Below are 22902 nucleotides of genomic sequence, written 5' to 3'. Positions count from 1 at the left end.
AGTTGTTAGTCACCATAATGTATTACTGTACTGCATGTCAAAGGTGTGCCTCACACTTTCCTAATGTAACCTTTTTACTGTATTTGTTTATCATATCTACTAGTTCATTTCTATGACTTTGAATGGTGTGGAGTCTTCGTTGGCAGCCTGTGACTTGTGTTTAGATGAGAAGTGAAGAAGTGTCTTCAGCTTGACTAGTTGACTAGCGCCTGGCTCATGGCACACCGCTCAGACAGGAACACACGATGATACTCTTCTCACCACACATTCTTCCCTTTTTCAGGAGAATTGATTGAGCATCGTATTTAGGTTGAGTCAGAATCATAGAATCATAGGATATTGGTTGTTTCCTGTACCTATCATGAATGAGTGTCTACAGTACCTTGCAAAAGTATTCATCCCCCTTGGCGTTTTTCCTATTTTGTTGCATTAATTTAATGTAATGTACATACAAAAAATAGTCCAAATTGGTGAAGTGAAATTAAAAAAATAACTTGTTTCAAAAAATTATACAAAATAAATAACGGAAAAGTGGTGCATGCATATGTATTCATCCCCTTTGCTATGAAGCCCCTAAATAAGATCTGGTGCAACCAATTACCTTCAGAAGTCACATAATTAGTTAAATAAAGTCCACCTGTGTGCAATCTAAGTGTCACATGATCTGTCACATGATCTCAGTATATATACACCTGTTCTGAAAGGCCCCAGAGTCTACAACACCACTACGCAAGGGGCACCACCAAGCAAGCGGCACCATGAAGACCAAGGAGCTCTCCAAACAGGTCAGGGACAAAGTTGTGGAGAAGTACAGATCATGGTTGGGTTATAAAACAATATCTGAAACTTTGAACATCCCACGGAGCACCATTAAATTCATTGTTAAAAAATTGAAAGAATATGGCACCACAACAAACCTGCCAAGAGAGGGCCGCCCACCAAAACTCACGGACCAGGCAAGGACGGCATTAATCAGAGAGGCAACAAAGAGACCAAAGATAACCCTGAAGGAGCTGCAAAACTCCACAGCGGAGATTGGCGTATCTGTCCATGGGACCACTTTAAGCCGTACACTCCACAGAGCTGGGCTTTACGGAAGAGTGGCCAGAAAAAAGCCATTGCTTTTTGGCCATCAAGGAAAACGCTATGTCTGGCGCAAACCCAACACCTCTCATCACCCCGAGAACACGATCCCCACAGTGAAGCATGGTGGTGGCAGCATCATGCTGTGGGGATGTTTTTCATCGGCAGGGACTGGGAAACTGGTCAGAATTGAAGGAATGATGGATGGCGCTAAATACAGGGAAATTCTTGAGGTAAACCTGTTTCAGTCTTCCAGAGATTTGTGACTGGCATGGAGGTTCACCTTCCAGCAGGACAATGACCCTAAGCATACTGCTAAAGCAACACTTGAGTGGTTTAAGGGGAAACATTTAAATGTCTTGGAATGGCCTAGTCAAAGCCCAGACCTCAATCCAATTGAGAATCTGTGGTATGACTTAAAGATTGCTGTATACCAGCGGAACCCATCCAACTTGAAGGAGCTGGAACAGTTTTGCCTTATAGAGACATACCCCAAGAGACTTGCAGCTGTAATTGCTGCCAAAGGTGGCTCTACAAAGTATTGACTTTGGGGGGGGTGAATAGTTATGCACGCTCAAGTTTTCTGTTTTTTTGTCTTATTTCTTATTTGTTTCACAATAAAAAATATTTCGCATCTTCAAAGTGGTAGGCATGTTGTGTAAATCAAATGATACAAACCCCCAAAAAATCCATTTTAATTCCAGGTTGTAAGGCAACAAAATAGGAAAAATGCCAAGGGGGTGAAGACTTTCGCAAGCCACTGTATCTGTACAATAAACCTGATAGTGTGTTTTCTCTCAGCCCAGTGTATTGTCTGTGGTTACATTAATATACTGTAACCTTTTGTCGGAATGATGTTTCTGTTTGTGAATATTGGGAAGGGGTTTTTGAGACTAGCGGTCAATGATGTCAGCATACTTCCTCAGTATATCTTTGTGCAAGTGACTCATGGTTCTCGGCTTTGGCGAACTACTATCTAAGTGTGAGATCTATTCGTAAGACCTTGATTGCTTAACTATGGAAAGCATAACAGTGCTTTGACTATTTTCTTTCTATCTCTATCCCCTTGCAGGAGAAAGACAAAGAGAAGGGTCAGGGGAAGGAGAAAGACACCAAGGAGAAGAAGACCCTGAACGGCCATCTCTTCAGCTCTGTGAACCCAGCGCCCTCCACAACCTGCCACCAATGCAACAAACCCATCAACACTAAAGAAGCTTTCCTCTGCACCAGTAAGACACCACCTCTCCTCTTCTGTAAACCACTTCCTCTTCCTCCTCCTCCTCCTTCTTCTTCCTCCACCTCTGTCAACCAGCCCACGTCAGGTGTTATGAGAGACCAGACTCCCCAGTACACAACTTAGTCATTTTGTTCCATGGTAAGAGACACTGCTCTAGTTTTATTAAACCCTCAAAACCCTTATTTCTTTACGTGGTGGTTACATAGGCCTACGAATGGTGCTGCTCTGGACAATTACTTAGCGGGTTTCTACCTGTAGGTTTTCAGTGGCTCAAACTGTGTTTGCAGTCATTGTGTAATGTCTGGTGATGGAATGTCTTATTTGGTTCCAAGTCATGTGACAAAATGGTGACTACTTACTATATTCACTTCTCTAAAACGGCCTAGTCAGATTTTCTAGTTGAGAAAGTCCATACTAAGCAAAACACAGGAAGTCCTACATGGCGAGGGTCTGTCTGAGGAGAACTTAAGAGGATGTTGTTTATTTTGGGGCCAACAGAAGTGGACATATAGAAACTCTCTCTCGGGGCAGTATGTACATTCCTCCCACCATCTTTGTATGGACAGCAGCATGCATTAGAACAGCAGAGTAGCCTACTCCCAAGCCTAGTCAGTCTGTCTGAAGCATGATGGACTGGGTGGGTCTGTCCCAGTGAAGAGGGGGTGGGTGGTTAGAGGGAACTAGGGACAGGGGACGGATGTGGCCCTCGTCCCAGCCAGTCCACTCAGTCTTTCACTGGGTTGCATCACCCTGCCCCAGCTGGAAGACGTCAGCTCTGCTCTTACAGCTCGGCTCTGTCTCTCTGTACTCTGCTGTGTGGAGACAAACATCCTGTCTCTCTCTCTCTCTCTCTCTCTCTCTCTGTGTGTATGTCTGTCTCTCACACACACTGGCAGAGTATATTTTGCTGTAAGCCCTATTTAGGTTTCCGTGTCAAATTTCTCAGAAGTGACTTAGTTTTAGTCACGATTTGTTTCACAGCATTGCGGCCCACAAAGGGTTTGACAAGCCCTTAGTTTTGACAATTCAGAGATTGAAAAACAAAATATTGATCAATGACTGTGATCCTTAACTCTATCTGCTAGCTTGAAAGTAAAATAGGGCTTTGTGGAGTGTGAGTAAGTTTTGTATGAAATATAAAAGAATAGAGTTTAGTGTAATGGACACCTGCCTCCTCTCTCTGTTCTCTCAGCTTAACTTTGAGAGATTCAGTCTGTCAGGATCTGTGTTTGACACACAATCAAAATAACTCCCACAAGCTGGCCACGAAAAAATAGAAGGACACACACCCTGTTGCACAACACAATCCCCTCTCACTGTGTAAAACCTCCATCTGGGAGAGAGCAACAGCTAGCTCATTGTTGTCTTCCTTCCCTTCTGTTCCCTCCCTGAATTGTTGTTGTTGTGTTGGTGTTAGTTGGATGGGCTTGAGTGGAGGTGCAGAGGAGCTCTTTGAACTCAATGGCCTTTTCATACTCCACACTAAGCCCTGATTCCTCTGTTAGTCATTGTGTTGCTTTTATGTGGTTAGATGAGCAGTTTTTTGATGGCGCCTGCATTTTCTCAGCTTATTCAGATTAGAGTTTCGTCTTGTTGTCTGTTTGTTTCTATAGTTCAGGGTGGTTCAAAGAAGCAGTGTTGATTTGGTATGAGTCACGTGATGCAGGTGAACGAAGCAGTGTTGATTTGGTATGAGTCACGTGATGCAGGTGAACGAAGCAGTGTTGATTTGGTATGAGTCACGTGATGCAGGTGAACATTGTTTTTTTTCTACCTACATTAGAATCACAGTATTCTGTCCTGTGAGATGAGTGGAGGCTTTTTCTGCAGTGTTTGACCAATTTTTCAACCAACTCTTTGTCCTAATGTTGTTTTTCTTCTGATAATTTCAGACTGCAATGCACAGGTCCATAAGGGCTGCAGAGAGAGTCTTCCTGTGTGTGTCAAGGTCAAAATGAAGGTAAAGTTTGGCTTTGCTCTGTCTTTCAGCTGTCTACAATGCGTCTTCACTCACACACACAGGAACAGAATGTGTCTGATCAGTCTCTGTCTAACATGTGAATGAATTGGCAACAGGCTTGTTATTGGCATTGATGTATCGTAATACTCCACTGTATTTTAAGGGGACATTCCGTTGTGTTTTTCAGCAGCAGAAGCAGCAGACCGTGGTAGATTCTGCATCCGTGTCCGGAGTCATGTTGAGATGTAAATGTAATACATACTTATTTGTCCACTAATTCCATGTCTGTCATTCTAATCAAACCTATATCTATGTTTGTTTCTATCTATGCAAATATGAATGGGACGGCTCATAATAATGGCCGGAATGGAGTGAATGGAATGGGATCAAACACATGGTTTTCATATGTTTGATACCACTCCATTCAGTCCATTAAACTCCATTCCAGCCATTATTATGAGCCGTCCTCCCTGCAGCAGCCTCCACTGATTCTCAAGTACTGCATGTATGTATTCTCAAGTACTGCATGTATGTATTCTCATGTATGTATTCTCAAGTACTGCATGTATGTATTCTCAAGTAATGCATGTGCACTACCGGTCAAAAGTTTTAGAACACTTTTTTTTCCTGTTTTTATTGACATTTAAGCAGTTCAAGTCAAGTGAATAACCTGAAATGGTAAACTGCCAGAGGTAAAAAAATATTTTTTAAAAAGTGAAAAATAATGTACATTTCAGAGTTATAAAAAGAGGCCTTTTTCAGGGAACAAGTAAAGGGTTAACAACTTACAGCTGTTCTGCAGCAATGGAAGTCAATTAAGCCTTGAAAGTTGATGCTAACAATTACTACAGGTGTCCCAACTTTTGTTGATTACTTCCAAACCCTCTGTCTGTATAAAAGCAGTGTTGGAACAGACTGTGTTACTACACCCTCTTAAGCATTATTTGGACAGTATTGTACTGCAGGAAGTAGTATATTGCTGTCATAATGGCGAGAAAAAGGCAATTAACAAAGGAAGACAGACAGACCATTATAACCCTTAACAGTGTAGGTCTTTCCTTTAGAGAAATTGCAAAGAAAGCCAAGGTGTCAGTGAGTAAGTACAGTTTCCTACACCATCAAATGGCACCTGGAAACTGGAGGAAACTCTGACAGGAACAGCTTGCGTGATATGCGGCTCACAGGACAACAGCTTCAAGCACAGCTTAACACTGGTCGAAGTAAGCAAGTCTCAGTTTCAACTGTGAAGAGAAGACTTCGAGCTGCAGGTTTGACAGGTGGAGTGGCAGTAAGAAAGCCATTGCTAAGATGGCAAAAAAAAAAAAAAGGCTTGCCTGGGCCATGAAGCACCGCCAGTGGACTACTGAAGACTGGAAGAAGGCCTTATGGAACGATTAATGAAAATGTGAAATCTTCGGTTCATCACACAGGGTTTTTGTACTCCGTCGCGTAGGCGAAAGGATGGTTCCTCAGTGTGTGACACCAACTGTCAAACATGGAGGAGGAAGCGTGATGGTCTGGGGCTCTTTTGCTGGATCCAGAGTCGCCGACTTGCACAAAGTGAGTGGCACCCTGAACCAAAACGGCACCACAGCATTTTGCAGCGCCATGCAATACCCTCTGGTGTACACCTAGCTGGTCAGGGCTTCATCCTACAGCAAGATAATGACCCAAAACATACAGTGAGGGAAAAAAGTATTTGATCCCCTGCTGATTTTGTACGTTTGCCCACTGACAATGAAATGATCAGTCTATAATTTGAATGGTAGGTTTATTTGAACAGTGAGAGACAGAATAATAACAAAAAAATCCAGAAAAACGCATTTCAAAAATGTTATAAATTGATTTGCATTTTAATGAGGGAAATAAGTATTTGACCCCCTCTCAATCAGAAAGATTTCTGGCTCCTAGGTGTCTTTTATACAGGTAACGAGCTGAGATTAGGAGCACACTCTTAAAGGGAGTGCTCCTAATCTCAGCTTGTTACCTGTATAAAAGACACCTGTCCACAGAAGCAATCAATCAATCAGATTCCAAACTCTCCACCATGGCCAGACCAAAGAGCTCTCCAAGGATGTCAGGGACAAGATTGTAGACCTACACAAGGCTGGAATGGGCTACAAGACCATCGCCAAGCAGCTTGGTGAGAAGGTGACAACAGTTGGTGCAATTATTCGCAAATGGAAGAAACACAAAATAACTGTTAATCTCCCTCGGCCTGGGGCTCCATGCAAGATCTCACCTTGTGGAGTTGCAATGATCATGAGAACGGTGAGGAATCAGCCCAGAACTACACAGGAGGATCTTGTCAAGGTTCGCAAGGCAGCTGGGACCATAGTCACCAAGAAAACAATTGGCAACACACTACGCCGTGAAGGACTGAAATCCTGCAGCGCCCGCAAGGTCCCCCTGCTCAAGAAAGCACATATACAGGGCCGTCTGAAGTTTGCCAATGAACATCTGAATGATTCAGAGGAGAACTGCGTGAAAGGGTTGTGGTCAGATGAGACCAAAATCGAGCTCTTTGGGATCAACTCAACTCGCCGTGTTTGGAGGAGGAGGAATGCTGCCTATGACCCCAAGAACACCATCCCCACCGTCAAACATGGAGGTGGAAACATTTTTTTCTGCTAAGGGGACAGGACAACTTCACCGCATCAAAGGGACGATGGACGGGGCCATGTACCGTCAAATCTTGGGTGAGAACCTCCTTCCCTCAGCCAGGGCATTGAAAATGGGTCGTGGATGGGTATTCCGGCATGACAATGACCCAAAACACACGGCCAAGGCAACAAAGGAGTGGCTCAAGAAGAAGCACATTAAGGTCCTGGAGTGGCCTAGTCAGTCTCCAGACCTTAATCCCATAGAAAATCTGTGGAGGGAGCTGAAGGATCGAGTTGCCAAACGTCAGCCTCAACCTTAATGACTTGGAGAAGATCTGCAAAGAGGAGTGGAACAAAATCCCTCCTGAGATGTGTGCAAACCTGGTGGCCAACTACAAGAAACGTCTGACCTCTGTGATTGCCAACAAGGGTTTTGCCACCAAGTACTAAGTCATGTTTTGCAGAGGGGTCAAATACTTATTTCCCTCATTAAAATGCAAATCAATTTATAACATTTTTGACATGCGTTTTCCTGGATTTTGTTGTTGTTATTCTGTCTCTCACTGTTCAAATAAACCTACCATTAAAATTATAGACTGATCATGTCTTTGTCAGTGGGCAAACATACAAAATCAGCAGGGGATCAAATACTTTTTTCCCTCACTGTACCTCCAGGCTGTCAGAACTACCTTAGAAGAAAATAACAAGACGGTAGACTTCAAATCATGGAATGACCAGCACAGTCTCCAGACATAAACCCCATCCAGCTGGTTTGGGATGAACTGGGCAGAAGGGTGAAAGCAAAGCACCCTACAAGTGCAACACATTTGTGGGATCTTCTGCAACAGTGTTGGGAAGAACTTTCCGAACAATATTTGATTTGCATTGTAGAAAGAATGCCACGAGTGTGTTCGGCTGTTATGTCTGCAAAAGGTGGCTACTTTGATGAGTCAAAAATGTTGATTACATTTTGTTAAACAAAACGATTCCATGATTTATTTTTGTCTCCAATTGTTTATTTGTTCTACGCTTTTAATTTCAGAGTACATTAAGACATTAAACTGTGTGAATTTCAATAAAAACTGGAAAAATGGAGGTGTTCTAAAACTTTTGACCGGTAGTGTATGTATTCTCAAGTACTGCATGTATGTATTCTCAAGTACTGCATGTATGTATTCTCAAGTACTGCATGTATAAGTACAGTAAGTTTGTGTCCATATGCATTAGGCTGCCTGTGCATTTATGTGCACCCATATCTCTATGAGATATACTAAATACTAATTTCTGTGCTTGTGATCAGCCACGTCGTCGTCATCTCGGGAGCGTCCGTGGTCTGCCATCTCGTCCCCTGACAACCAGGCCATGGTCACGGTGGCGGCGGTGGTGCCTCGCAGGAATCCCAGCATCCTCTCCAGCAACCTGTCCAAGAGCATCTCCATCAGCAATATCGCAGGGTGAGACACAACACCACTCAACCACCAACCAGCTCACTATCGCCCCCTTCACACACTCGGGTTGTACATTTTCATGCTGACACACTCATCACTTGTGTGAGTGTGTACGCAACTTATGTTATTACTCTGATAGTCACTCTTTCACTAACTATGTTTCTCTCTCCCACTCCGTCTGTCTGTCCATGCAGGCCATTGATGGATGAGATGCCTATGAAGGGCTTGAAGTACCTGTCCCAGTCCACAGACTCACTACACAAGATCTCCAAGGTCAACGAGTCCACTGAGTCTCTCACTGATGAAGGTGAGTTACCCTAAGAGTCATCAAGTCATAGAGCCTGTATTGTCTAATCATGTTCCCCCATCATTGTAGGGATCGCTTCAAATGAGTGAGCAAATGTGAAACACATTGAACATGTTCAGATTACCTCCGATGTTTTCAGCTGTTTTATTTCAATGTATTGATTGCATTGACCCTAGCTCAGTAATGAACAGTGTATGTGTAGGAGCGCACACGTATGCTCACAGTACCTACAGTATAGCAAGCCCTCGTGTTCCTGTCTGTGTTGTCGTAGGGACTGAAATGATGGACAGCCAGCTGATGGGGGAGTTTGAGGCGGAGTCTAAGGATCTGGAGGCAGACTCCTGGACCTTCACTGTGGACAAGAAGTATGTGAAGGGGCTCAAGAAGGAAGTGGTCAAGAGACAGGACGTAATCTATGGTAGGAGGACACTCGCACTACCACTCATGCCATTACATTGGGATTTACTTTGTTTCGTTCAAGCAATTTATTGGAGAAGTTATCATAACATCAGGATTGTGGGTTAGGATATCGGTTACTCACTACAAACGCAATAGTAGGGTGCTGTTCATTGGGAATTCACACTATAACCCCTCATCTTTAACCCTAAATCATTTTTATAATACTATAACCATTCCCATCATGCCCCTCTCCAGAACTGGTCCAGACAGAGATGCACCACGTGCGGACGCTGAGGATCATGTCTGAGGTGTACAGTAAGGGACTGCAAAAGGAGGTGCAACTGGAGACCCAGGTGGTGGAGCGAGTTTTCCCCATGCTGGATGAACTCCTGGAACTACACACACACTTCTTCACACACCTCCTGGAACGCAAGAGGGAATCCTCCATCGAGGGCCGGGACGACGGTAGCTTCCTCATCCGCAAGATAGGAGATGTGCTCGTCTCACAGGTCAGCAGGGGAAGATTTGGTTTAGAGAACGTTGAATGTTGTAGAAATGTTGATTATTAGGCAAATCGGTTTGTTGGTAGTAATCTTACATGATTTTCTTGTCTGGTGTTCAGTTCTCAGGTCCCAATGCCGACCGCATGAAAAAAGTATATGGGAAATTCTGCAGCCGCCACAATGAGGCGGTCAACTTTTATAAGGAGCTTCACACCAAAGACAAACGCTTCCAAGCCTTTATCAAGGTAACTACTCTCTGGTGTCAGCATGATGTTTGTTTACATATCCTAATCTCACCATTAATAATTAGGGCCCTAAAGAGTATGGAAAATATCACTCTCTCCACCAGATGGGGCCAACACTCTGTTGTCATTTTTTTGTGTGGGTTTAAACACACATTTACATCTGCTAAAGTCATCATTAAGACATTGTATGAAACACTATATAAGTATCTCTATTTTATTTGTTTTTCAGAAAAAGATGAGTAGCACAATCGTCCGAAGACTAGGCATCCCAGAGTGCATCTTATTAGTGACACAGCGAATAACCAAGTACCCCGTGTTACTACAGAGGATACTGCAGCACACCAAAGGTGAGAGAGACCTCCTGTGAGACTTATAGCTACACCTCTACTGAGTAATGTTATATAGTCTTATTCTGTATGCTTTGAATGGCACTCGTAAACTTTGTTGGTAGCAGAAAGAACGCAATGGAGATTGTTGGGAAGTCTTGGCCTCTGTACAATATGTATTGAAGTGACATGCTGATGTTTGACATGTACAGAGAACGAGGAGGACCATGAGGATATAACCCAGGCTCTGAGGCTGGTGAAGGAGATTCTAAATGCAGTGGACAGCAAGGTGAACGAACATGATAAGAAGAAACGGTTAAAAGAGGTGTACAGTCGTACGGACAGCAAGTCCATTCAGAGGATGAAGAGCGGACAGATGTTTGCACGGGAGGACCTGGTGAGAGGCAGGAGGCTGCTGCATGACGGACCGCTGCAGCTCAAGAACTCTGCAGGCAGGCTAAAGGGTATGGGATCAGCCTCGTTTATCACTGTCTCACGCTCTCTTTCTTGCTCTCTCCTGTCTATCTATCTCTCTCTCTTTCTCCATCTCCTCTCTTTCTCATCCCCTCCTCTCTCCCCCAGTCTTTCTATATTTTTCTTGCCCTTCTCTCCCCTTCTCGCTCTCTTATTCCCCCTCCGTCTCTTTCTCTCTCTCTCTCTCTCCCTCTCTCCCTCTCTCTATTCCCCCCTCCCCCCTTCTTTCCTCCACTGATCCTGACTCTGTTATTTTCCATAGATGTCCAGGCCATGCTGCTGTCTGACGTGTTTGTGTTCCTCCAGGAGAAAGACCAGAAATATGTCTTTGCCTCACTGGTATGTTATGTTTGTTATTCCCAGCACATTGTTCCCTATGGTACTACACTCTGAAGTATAAAGAACCATGCCCTTTTTTTTTTACAATACAGGTCTATCAAGCGTTAGTTTACTCCAAGATTAGCTTGCTTTGCTGTTACAATACAGGTCTATCTAGGTTTTCCAGCTATATTGTGTAAGACTACCACACAAGGCTATTGTATGGTAGATGCACGTTTTAATGAACCAGTAACATTGGCATGGTTACACTCTTGGCAGAATTTTGCTATCCTGCAGTTTTTTATCATTCAGTGGAGATTGGAGTTTTCATTCAGTTCCCGTTTCCTTGGGCTAAACATTGAATTTCCCGCAAGTAGCTTCCATAGAAACCTCCCACTGGTCTATACATCCTTCAATAGAAATCTGGTCTAAACATCCTTTCACCTCCTTCCTCCCTCTCCTTCCCTCTCTCTCTTCCCGCCTCTCCCTCCATTCCTCCTCCCCTCTCTTTCCCCTCCACCCCCTCTCTTCCATCCCTCAGGATCAGCGGTCCACAGTGATCTCCCTGCAGAAGCTGATAGTGCGGGAGGTGGCTAACGAGGAGAGGGGTCTCTTCCTGATCACAGCAGGCATAGAGAAGCCAGAGATGGTGGAGGTGCTGGCCAGCACCAAGGAGGAACGCAACACCTGGATGCAGCTCATACAGGACGCCATGCACTCCATGTGAGTCAGTTAGACAGGAACACACATAGATATAGAAATACTAGAATGGGAGAAGCCCCTCAGACCACAGCAATTCTATTCTTTTTTAAAGATGTAATTCTATTTATATGGGAACAGACACAGTATATCCACAGATACTATATAGAGCATGTTAGCTTGACACTACATTTACAGAGTGAATTACAGTTAGTGCATTCATCTTAAGATAGCTAGGTGGGAGAACCACATATCACAGTCATTGTAAGTACTTTTCAACTCAATAAAGTAGCTATCAGCAAAGTCAGAGGTAGTAAAAAAAAAAGTCAAGACGTGAGTGTTAGTTCACGGAAAATGTGTTTTTTTAACGTATTTATTATTTTAAATGCAGTGTAAATGGTTTGATTGATAAATGATTGTGTATGTGAACAGAGAGAAGGATGATGATGAGGGAATCCCCAGTGAGACCGAGGAAGACAAGAGACTGCTGGAGACCAAAGCACGGGAGATGAGAGGTAAAACCTGTTCTCTTTTGTTCTGCTAACCATTTGCCCAAACATATGACCAGTAAGACAGGTAATAACCACAGTGTCTCCCTCTGTCTGTTCCTCCCAGAGCTGCTGAGGAAGAAGGACGAGCAGATCGTGTGTCTATTGAAGGAGAAGTTGAAGGTGTTCAGGGACATGTGTGAGGGTGGCAGCGGCCCAGCGGAGGAGACCAGCCCAGCCCAGTCCATCAGGACCAGGATGCTGTTCAGAGCCACCCCAGACTACGTCACCAAGGGAGAGCCCATCATGAAGGATGCCTTGAGGGAAGGTGAGTCAAGAGTGGACAGTCGGCGGCCCAGAGACCACACACACAACACAGGTGACCCTTTATCCAATCAGTGGTGACCTATTGAATTACCTGGTCACATGGCCCAACCAGTGATTTCCCCCTGAAGAAACACATAACCAATTAGAAGTAATTGGGGAATTACCTGAAAATACCCCATGTATAATATAATGCCAGTAGCAGCTGAAAGACCAGGGCAGAGAGATTACAGAATACTGCTGAAAACGCATTGTTGGCTTAGGTCAGAGTGATATATGGGTACTTGTCATAGTTATTTATATCATTTTTTCCACTCTGTAGACAGGGATGGAATCAATGCATAAGTGTAATCTGATTCTGCTGTGCAGAAAGAAAACAAATGGATTGCTTTAAAGCTGCAGGTTGAGTAATGGGCCAGATATTGATATTTTCCTCATTTTCTCTTCCCTTAGTAACCCAGTTTATGTAGGTCTGACTGGGTTGCTTTAGCTGATAGTAGTGTGTGTAGTAGACGTTACTGAAATCGTACAGTATGATGTGTGTGCGTGTGTATGTGTGTGCGTACATGTAACCATGCAATGGTCACAAGACCTGGCAAATAGCAATGAAAAACAACACACAACTGTGAATGATTTTATGTCACGGTACTGCAAGAATAAAGCACCAGAGTAGAGGTCTGCGCAGGACTAATTTCTTCATACCACACCCGCCCGCTCCCTCCTGCTGGCTTTCTATCTGACTCCCACCTGCTCCCGCAAGAACTGGTCCCTGGTTATTTTGGGCATATGTGACGCAGTTTACTTGCCAGCCATGGTCCTAGCAATTGTGCGCCCTATAGGCAATAACAAAATGCGCAAAAATAACCTACGAAATAGGTTAAATTACCAGAGATTGTCACGTGGCCCATTATATTAGGCTATAGGTATTACTGGGCTATATCAGCCAATAGGCTAGGCATAGTTTGAAGAGAGCAGAGTTGGAGAGAGAGCAGAGACATGCACTTTCTCTTGAGCTACGGTTCATAGCCTACCTTTTATGAGCGGGGCATCTTTCAGATGGAGACAAATATGGGTGATTCATATTTAATTCTATGCAATGTAGTAAACTATAGGCTAATCATATTTAGTAAGTTAATTTCCTTGGAAAGATAACTGCCCTGTGCTTCTCCGCCTGTGCATAGGCTATAGCCTAATCTAGGCATTTAATTGAGACCACACGCGCACCTGATCTCGCATGAACTGTATGGCTACTGAAATTGAAGCAGCAAGAATGATGAGAGCGAACAGTGGCACTTTCTCTTGAGCTACGTTTTGCATATAGGATATAGCCAACCTTTTTAGGAGCATGACAATTTGCAGGCAGAGACAAATAAATGACTAATCAATATTTATTGAAAAGGCGCAACGCTCACTCACCATGGTAACCTATATGCATGCTTTCACATTTTCCTTCCCTTACGGAAAAAACACATGATTTCACATGTGGAAAATCACATAAGTTCACATGTGGAAAATCACATAAGTTCACATGTGGAAAATCACATAAGTTCACGTGGAAAACATCGTTTTTTCATCTTACATATTTGACACACATGACTACATTGTATGTTCATTTATACAGTAATTATTATTTAATGTGTCCTGACCTGGGATTTGAACTCACAACCTCTTAGTTCACTGCATTCAGATATTTCTGCCACTCCACCACGTCTGTGTCAATGACTGATTTCAACTGTATTCCTACACTTTGGACGTCAAAGTCAATCTCAGCTTGGTTAAAGATATAGAATGGGTGGCCAGTAATAAACTGGTCCTGAACATCTCGAAAGCTAAGAGCATTGTATTTGGTACAAATCATTCCCTAAGCTCTAGACCTCTGAATCTGAAGATGAATCTGGTAATGAATGGTGTGGCTGTTGAACAAGTTGAGACTAAATTACTTGGTGTTACCTTAAATTGTAAACTGACATGGTCAAAACATATAGAATCAATGGTTGTAAAGAAGGGGAGAGGTCTGTCCATAATAAATAGATGCTCTGCTTTTTTGACACCACACTCCAAAAACCAAGTCCTTCAGGCTCTAGTTTGTCTTATCTTGATTATTGTCCAGTCGTGTGGTCAAGTGCTGCAAAGAAAGACCTAGTTAAGCTGCAGCTGGCCCAGAAGTCTTGCTCTTCATTGTAATCAGAGGGCTAATATAAATACTATGCATGCCAGTCTCGCTTGGCTAAGAGTTGAGGAAAGACTGACTGCATCACTTCTTGTTTTTATAAGAAACATTAATATGTTGAAAATTCCAAATTGTTTGCATAGTCAACTTACACACAGCTCTGACACACACGCTTAACCCACAAGACATGCCACCAGGGGTATTTTCACAGTCCCCAAATCCAGAACAAATTCAAGAAAGCGTATACTATAATATAGAGCCATTACTGTATGGAACTCCCTTCCATCTCATATTGCTCAAAAGAACCGCAAACCTGGTTTAAAAAAACTGATAAAGCAACACCTCACGGCACAACGCCTACGTGTGCCGTTTTTACGTTTATGTAGTTCTGTCCTTGAGCTGTTCTTGTCTATTAATGTTCTGTATTATGTCATATTTCATGTTTTGTGTGGACCCCAGGAAGAGTAGCTACTGTTTTCGCAACAGCTAATCCTGATAAAATATGAAAATACCAGATACACTCAAGAAAAACTCAAATAGCTGAATAAGGAAATGAAATGAATGATGAGAGAATAGTCAGATGAACTGATTCCCTCATATGTTTTAGATGAACAGCGCCACTTACTTTAAAACCATTATACCATTACTATGTGAAAACATAGAGGGAGTTCTATTAACCTGAGCCGCGGTGCAGCGGTCTATGGCCAGTGACGTGAACGGGCAAAAGTGGCGAGGGAGGAGTGTCCTTCTCAAATCAAACAGTAATCTGCGACGCTCGGTCATGTTGTCAACAAGGCAGCATGGTGCATTGTCCAGAAACATACAACATCTCTTTTCCATAAAATGTGTTAGTATTTTCAAACTAGTTTTCATTTGGAAGGCAGATAAAGCATATCTAAAGCAATCACTTTTGCGTGTGAAAACACAGACTCCTACTCATTACTCCACGTGCTTAATCTACGTCACTTTTGTTTGGAGCCGACTTCGCCGTGGGCTTTGAACAGGGCACCTGGCTCACGCCCGGGAGGCAGCCTGGTTTCAAAAGTAAACTCCTCACACCGGGGCAAACCATGCTAGATAATCGAATCCCCTCAATAATATCTCATGTGAAATCTTCTAAAAACACGTTTGCACATGATTTCACATGAATTCATGTGTTTCTTCCGTAAGGGTTTTCAATGATTTGTTTGATTGCACCACGACTCACTTGGGTGAGCGCCCTCCACTTCTTTCCATTATCAATATTTATTTACAGACACTGTAGTAAACTATATAATCCTGTATTAGTTAATTTCCTTGGAAGGATAACCACCATGTGATTCTCCCCCCATGCATAGGCAGGCTACACATATACTAGGCACACTTGATCTCACACGCCCAACTAGGAGAGGAGAGGTAGGCTACTGAAGTTGAAGCAGCGAATTCTGAGAGTGTATGAATAATGCAACAAAGATGTGCTTTTAATACAATAGGTAGGCTAAAGCATACAAGGCAGAAAGACCAGCGTTTCCAAATATTCTGCAGAACAAAAAAAAAAATAATCCCAAAATTGTCTGACCGCATGCCCTCTCCCGCCCACAGCATGAAAAATGTAGACCACGCCTCAATGATCTCTGCAGCCCTCTACACCAGAGCGCAGGACCTATCCTCACGTGTGTGGTTTGTGTGTGTTTCAGTGGAGACTCTCCATGTGCTGGTGAATGGCAGTCTGGGCGGGGCCGTGGGGCAGCAGGTGTCCAGTACCCAGGATGCATCAGGGGGCAGTGTGGGGCCGGTTTGTCTGCCTCGTCGCGCTGAGACCTTCGGAGGCTTCGACAGCCACCAGATGAACATCTCCAAGAGTAAGAACAACTCACACACTCCTACTCCCTCTCTCCCTATGTACCCTGACTGGCTGTCATGCTGCAGGTGACTGTCATTATCTGCAGCTGTGGGCTAAAGGTCTCCTGTTTTTCCTTCCAGACGGAGAGAAAGAAGAGGGGGATGACTCATTAGACCTTCGGAGGACTGAGTCAGACAGTGTGTTAAAGAAGGTAATTACAGTAACTAGACAGCTCAGAGATGTGTGTATGTGCCACATCAAAGGATACACACCACACACCACACACACACACACACACACACCGTGCACTTTGTGCATGAACTTTCCATTCTTTTTAACTCTTCTAACCCATGCCATCAGGAGGGATTTAAACTGAGCTGTGTCTCAGAAGGCCTGCTTCTGCCCATCACCACCACTGACATTAACAGACAGACATTAGCCCTAGCCCTGGACTGAGGGCTGAGCAAAACTGAGGAAGTCCATATTGTTAAGGCTCCATGAGGCTAGGCGATGCCCCCGGGCCAGGCTGAGCTGTGTGGGAGCAGCCCTGTGCTTTGAATGCCTATAATCTCCTCTGCTCAGGCCCAGGCCTCTCCGGCAGGCAGGTGGGATCAAGCTCTTCCTCTGAGGGGGTGATTAACATTGCCCCTCGGTAGCTCTGTTAATATCTCAGTAACTAACTGCAGCTGTGCTTGTCTTCGTCCACAGGGGGGCAACAACAACCTACTGCTGCTGCTCAAGAGGAACAGTGAGGTAGGTCTGACTCCTACGCTATGTTAGGCTTCCAGCAAACTGTACATCCCTGACTGACTAACTGGCTCTGTGAGAGAGGCATCACTATTTGCTCCCACGCACAAGCCTCTCTCTGCTGTACTGTGCTATGCAGTAGGTTATTTCATAGGAAGTATTTTTGTGTATATGTACCTACTGTGTAACCATATGCAGAGGTGACATTTTTTATAATCTCTCTTCCTGTCTAATAGCAGGTCCTCCATAGTGTCACACATCTCCATGACCTCCTCAACACACTGCAGGTACGGACACTTCCTCACATCTCCTCTATGGTTAGACCAAATAGAGCTGCTAAAAAGCACACTGACACACAAGCAGTCCATTAGTATAGGTGATACGACTGTTTACATCCGTGTGTGTTCTGCAGGCGGTGGTGGTTCAGCAGGACACCTTCATAGAGAACCAGCGTCATGCTCTGGCTGAGCGGCCAGCCTCCCGCCACTCCTCCACCTCCTCCCTGTCCTCCACCTCCTCGCGGCCCAACTCCCTGATCGAGCAGGAGAAGCAGCGCAGCCTGGAGAAGCAGAGGCAGGAGGTAGCCAACCTGCAGCGCCAGCAGGCGGCCCACGTTGACGAGCGGAGGAGGAGGGAGAGGGAGTGGGAGGTGAGGGAGTCGGGGCTGAGCGACAGGGAGGCGCAGGTGAAGGAGCAGGACGAGGAGGCGGCGAGGAGGCGCAGGCAGCTGGAGGAGGAGAGGCAGGAGCTGCAGAGGAGGAAGGAGGAGTACCAGAGGGATCTGGAGAGGCTGAGGGACGCCCAGAGGAAGCTGGACAGAGACAGGGAGACGCTGCGGAGAGAGGCTGAGATGGTGGAGCAGATGAAAAAGGCTGAGGTGAGCTAGAACAGTTGGTGCTGCCCATTGCTCTCTGTCTGCTACTTTGATGTAACAGCATTTTACCACAATTGACTACACATACATTATTTAGTGATGCCCTTAGAATTAACTATTTACTTACTGCTTACCCTAACCTCCACCTGGGCTCAAGCCTGAGCTTCTAATCCTAAAGCTAGCTCAACCTTGACTCCGAGATATAATCTCTTACATTAATTTTAAGATAACATCACTAAGTGTATGTGAAGCGTAACTATTTTTCTTGTTGCATGGTGTTTGATTTGGTCGGTAGGCAGAGCAGGCACACAGGACCCAGCGGACGCCCTCCTCCACCTCAGAGGAGTCCATGAAGTTTCAGAGCTCCACCTCTCTGGATAAAGAGCCTGGAGGAGGGGAGGCAGAGCTGTCCTCCTCCCCCGCCACCAAAGACCCCTTCCTCAGGATGGGCTCCAAGAGGAAAGGGAAGAACCTGAACCCCTTCTCCTCCTCGTCCTCTTCCTCCAACGCCAGCTCCAAGGCCCAGAGCAGCACAGACGGCCAGAACCAAATCCCCAACCGCCTGATGCAGCTGGCCAAGACCAAGGACAAGAAGGAGAAGAAGAAGAAGAAAGGGAAGGGCCAATCACAGCCAGGTAAACTAGCAGCACACATCTTTGTAAGGAAAATAGAGCCATGGTAAAAGTCTACTTACCTGTGCTAGACACTGAGGGATATTGTTACAGTGTAGTCTAACTAAAGTATATGTCCATCTTTCTTCTCCACAGATCCCCAGAACACTGGGGTCACAGGGCTTCAGGCCGATGGAGAGATCTTCTTCTGCTGATTCCTTGGGGGTCCACTATCCCACAATGCCCCACACTCACAGCATCACAGTGACTGCATCAGCTGACTGCCCAGACTCTGTAGTAGTGTGGCCAGATAGATATGCACCCCATTGACATCCTGTACCCTACCCACTGACCTGAAGGGGATGGCCATGGACAGGAAGTACAACTAGAGCATTTCCTGTGACCTTTTTAGGGAACCATGCAGACACTTCCCAGTTGCCATTCTGAAGTGTCGAGGTGTGACTTTTGGATGAACAGAATTAGGATTCTGCAAGTCTGATGTGGCATGGATTGGATTGGCTTGCATGGGTTGGTTGCCTTGGCTTTGATAGTGTTCAGATATGATTTGGACAGTTTCAGGAGTTATACCATGGGTAGAGGAAATTGTATCATTCATGAAGTATACAGTAGCTAACATTCATTTTCTATCTGAAGGGAAGATTTAACAGAGCAGGTGCCGTGGGGACTGTTATAGAATGTTCTGCATTTCACAAATTCAAGTATACCCTAATAGCCAAAATGACAAAAGAGAGCATACACCCTATTTAACAATTCCAGTTGAGTGAGTAAAGCTTATACAATGGTTTTCTTGTCATACTTGTCAAGGTATTGCTTAACACTGGGCCCCATAATGCTTCATTCCCGCCTGTAAGGAACTTGAGGAACATTTCTCCCATCAACTCTACGTCAGAAGTTATACAATATAATCACTCAAATGGGTGGCAGGTAGCCTAGCGGTTAAGAGCGTTGGGCCAGTAACCGAAAGGTCGCTGGTTTGAATCCCTGAGCTGGCAAAGGTGAAAAATATGTTGTTGTGCCCTTGAGCAAGGCACTTAACCCTAATTGCTCCTGTAAGTTTCTCTGGATAAGAGCATCTGCTAAATGATTAAAATGCAACATTGTAGAAGTTCTAAAGAAAGGCGACTCAATGTCAGGGCAGAAGAGACATGACTGACAGAGTTATGAGAGGAGGATGAATGAGTCTGGGAGAAATGGAAGACAAGCAAAGAGAAAGAATAGCTTGTAGCAGAGGAGAGGAGAGAAAGATAAGCATGTCTCAGAGAGAGAGAGAGACAGATGAGGAAGAAAGAGATTCTGTGTAAGGGAGATAATTGTCCACTTTGCATTTGAATGTAATGATGAAAACTGTTTGTTACGGTTCCAGCAGACTGAATAGGTAGAAGAAACATTTGTGGTACTTGTTGTATTCCTCCACTGCACACTTGAATTTGTGAACCATTTTATTTGTCAATCACTGCAATGCAATACTGGCACACACGGTTTGAAGGTGATGAGCACTTTAGATAATATTCAGTCTGTTACAAGTGAAGAGACTTTCTCCTTGACATTGAGTGACAATCATTCAATTGACCCAGACTGAGTCGAAACTAAGGAATAGCTATCTCACAAGAATGGACCGAAATTCAGATTTTCTTCCCCCAGTAATATTTGAATGCTGATATTGGAATAGATTAATCTAGCCCGGACCAACCATTCCCTTTGTTAATCCCATTGGAATTACATGGATATATCAGCCTGCAGGACAGGCTGTACTTTTAGTAAAACCAAACCAAACCTTTACTCTGGACACAACCTCATATTTCCCTATTTTCCCTGCAGTCTACTCTTGTATACGATGGACTGTGGTGCCATAAACTCTCTTGTGCCTCTCAAATGGTCCAGAATAATTAATGTCCCTGGATTTTATTCATTGATTTTTTTTCCATCTACGCTCCAGTTTCGGGTTTTGATTCGTATAGCCAGAACTGCATAAAGCCTAATATTTCAGCAGAGTTGTGTTCTTTCTCTTTTCTGCTGATGAGCAGAATTGAAGGCGAAAGCACAGAAAAGCCATCCCCTCTCCTGACTGTCTGTAAAACTGAAATATGGTGCTAATCACTAACTCATAACTGTTCTGCTTCCTCTTTTCTGCCTCATCTTGCCTTCTTTTGACCATCAGATGGCGCTTTGTCAATTTTCCACCACTATTCACTCAGTGGGATTTGTCATCTTGATATCTCACAACAATGCCCCCTGGTCATATATATGCAATGTGAAACACCACATTAACAAGGTGTATTATGGCCTTGCTTAGTGATTTTACAAAAGTGAAAGCATAGGGAGGGATCATTGGCATTTTGATTGATTGGTTCATTCACACACTGACATGCATGAATAGACAGATTCCACTTTTGACAGGTGTGAACGCACCTACATTAGACCCTACCCTCACCACTTTATATTCCTCCAGGAATATCTGCTAATTATCCCTTCAACTTCTACGGTATAGAAGTTGAGCAGTGCAACAGTAGCTCTGAAACGTTGTACATGATGCATTGTGGCAAATGCAAAGATATTATGCTCAAATTGAAATGCACTATTAACCAGCATCTGTGAGGGGTTGGAGTGTGTTTTACAGTTATATTGTAAACCAGTGCTTTTAAAGTAATATGTTGTATGTACTAAAAAGGTACATTTTTTTTCTTGCTGAATTCCATGTAAAAAATAAAAAGGGCAAAACAACAATTATGTAAATATGTGTCATGTACAAATCGAACTTTTAAAGTATTGATTGTGGATTTTTGGATCAATTTAAGCTTTTTATAATTAGGCTTTATTTATCAGTGTTCTCCCTGTTTTGGAGGCATAAAATGTACATTCATTTTTCCCTTAATAAATAACTATTATTGTTTGTCAACTGAAATGTGTGTCTGTGTCTATTTTCTCCCCTTGTCTTCGTGTGTTAATAGCTTGTACTAGAATGGAATGGCTTTGGTGTACCTCTGGACCACACATTATGGCCAGTCAGTCAGGACAACTCCGCCCGGATCGTGTTTCACAGTTATTGGGTGAATGTACGCCTTAATTGACTGACTGATGCCAACTGTACAGAGGGTATGTTTGATTTAACCACCTGTTGTTACTCTGTCTCGCTCTCTGATCCTGTGCTGTCTAGTTTGACAACGAGGTACTTCGCAAAACTGCCATTCCTCTTTGCAGGGGACGTTGTCTGTCTTTGAGCTTGTGTGTTCCGCTCCATGGACAAGATAGAAACATGCTTGTTTTTCTCACTGTAGAACGCTTTTTCATCCAGCTCACTGCTAGCTCTTTGGGCTGAGAGTGGCTTCAGGAGGGATTCTGTGGGAGAGGATGTGGTGGAGCCCACTTCTGGACGTGACTAGCTCTGCCTTTGTTCGTGACAACAAGTGACCCTGCCCAGCTGGCCTGCACCGCACTGCGCAGAGGAGGAACACAGGACTTTAAGGTAAGAGGAGGGGAAGAAGATAAGAAAATGGTTTGTAATCAGATCCAATCTTGATCTTATCCCGATTCTTGACAGAAGAATGTGCACTCATTTTTCTCTAGTTTATCATAAAAAGAACGGTTCATCAAAATAATATTTTAACTCAAATGAAAATACCAGTGGTATAACTAACCCATTATCCACTCTTAGTTTCTGTGTTACTGAATATTATGTTGTCCAAATTAGTATCCATATTGTACTTTTAAAGTCAGATTGATTATGGTATTTGGATAAGGTTTACAGACTGCTGTTTTAGTCTGTAATGAGCATTCTCTGGCAGATTCTCTGAAATGCCACACACTCGGGTCCAGATCTATATAAATTCCCGAAAGCCCCAGAGCTCCAGCCTACAAGATGTCTGCCATTATAACTTCACCTAACCACATATTCATCTTCGCTAGTATGACCTTTTCAAAGTGTTTCCAAATCCCCCTGGCCCTCCCTCCCTCCCTCCACTGCAGTGGAAAAATGACTGGGCGACCTGTCACACCATTAGAATGTGAGCAGAGCAGATCAACAGAGATTTGGCTTGTAAAGGATGATATTATCATGCATTGCTCACAGTCAGTAGTGACCTTTCTCCAGCTCCTGGTGTAGATTGGTGTGTAATGTGAAAGAGCCAAGCCATTCTGCTCCATCTGGGGGAAGAAAGGAAAGGGACAAACATTCAAAAGAAACCTGAGCCTTTGTTGTGTTCCGTGACGATGGGCATATAAATATTGTCTGTATGTTCGCTAGAAA

General features: G+C 44.0%; 1 protein-coding gene across 10 annotated transcripts in view; it reads left to right on the top strand.

Annotated features, from left to right (window-relative positions):
* Positions 1 to 19648, top strand: part of LOC121531762 (A-kinase anchor protein 13-like) — a 117382-nt gene extending 97734 nt beyond the window's left edge. For 6 of the 10 annotated variants that reach the window (XM_041837195.2, XM_045227152.1, XM_045227149.1 and 3 more), the window contains 21 exons: positions 2156 to 2312; positions 4213 to 4280; positions 4468 to 4531; positions 8184 to 8337; positions 8526 to 8638; positions 8910 to 9056; positions 9293 to 9546; positions 9660 to 9785; positions 10015 to 10132; positions 10324 to 10575; positions 10848 to 10924; positions 11445 to 11626; positions 12035 to 12117; positions 12218 to 12418; positions 16261 to 16425; positions 16547 to 16617; positions 17115 to 17159; positions 17390 to 17440; positions 17566 to 18030; positions 18323 to 18662; positions 18795 to 19648. In XM_041837195.2, coding sequence (XP_041693129.2) covers positions 2156 to 2312; positions 4213 to 4280; positions 4468 to 4531; positions 8184 to 8337; positions 8526 to 8638; positions 8910 to 9056; positions 9293 to 9546; positions 9660 to 9785; positions 10015 to 10132; positions 10324 to 10575; positions 10848 to 10924; positions 11445 to 11626; positions 12035 to 12117; positions 12218 to 12418; positions 16261 to 16425; positions 16547 to 16617; positions 17115 to 17159; positions 17390 to 17440; positions 17566 to 18030; positions 18323 to 18662; positions 18795 to 18853 — 3192 coding nt within the window. In that variant the 3' untranslated portion in view covers positions 18854 to 19648. The remainder of the gene's footprint in view (positions 1 to 2155; positions 2313 to 4212; positions 4281 to 4467; positions 4532 to 8183; positions 8338 to 8525; positions 8639 to 8909; positions 9057 to 9292; positions 9547 to 9659; positions 9786 to 10014; positions 10133 to 10323; positions 10576 to 10847; positions 10925 to 11444; positions 11627 to 12034; positions 12118 to 12217; positions 12419 to 16260; positions 16426 to 16546; positions 16618 to 17114; positions 17160 to 17389; positions 17441 to 17565; positions 18031 to 18322; positions 18663 to 18794) is intronic. The other 4 variants (XM_045227148.1, XM_045227145.1, XM_045227147.1 and 1 more) reach the window with 4 other exon arrangements.
* The last annotated feature ends 3254 nt before the right edge of the window (positions 19649 to 22902 follow it).

Source organism: Coregonus clupeaformis, chromosome 19 (assembly GCF_020615455.1).
Source record: "Coregonus clupeaformis isolate EN_2021a chromosome 19, ASM2061545v1, whole genome shotgun sequence".
Classification (NCBI taxonomy): Eukaryota; Metazoa; Chordata; class Actinopteri; order Salmoniformes; family Salmonidae; genus Coregonus; species Coregonus clupeaformis.
This window is presented reverse-complemented; position numbering and strand designations above follow the sequence as displayed.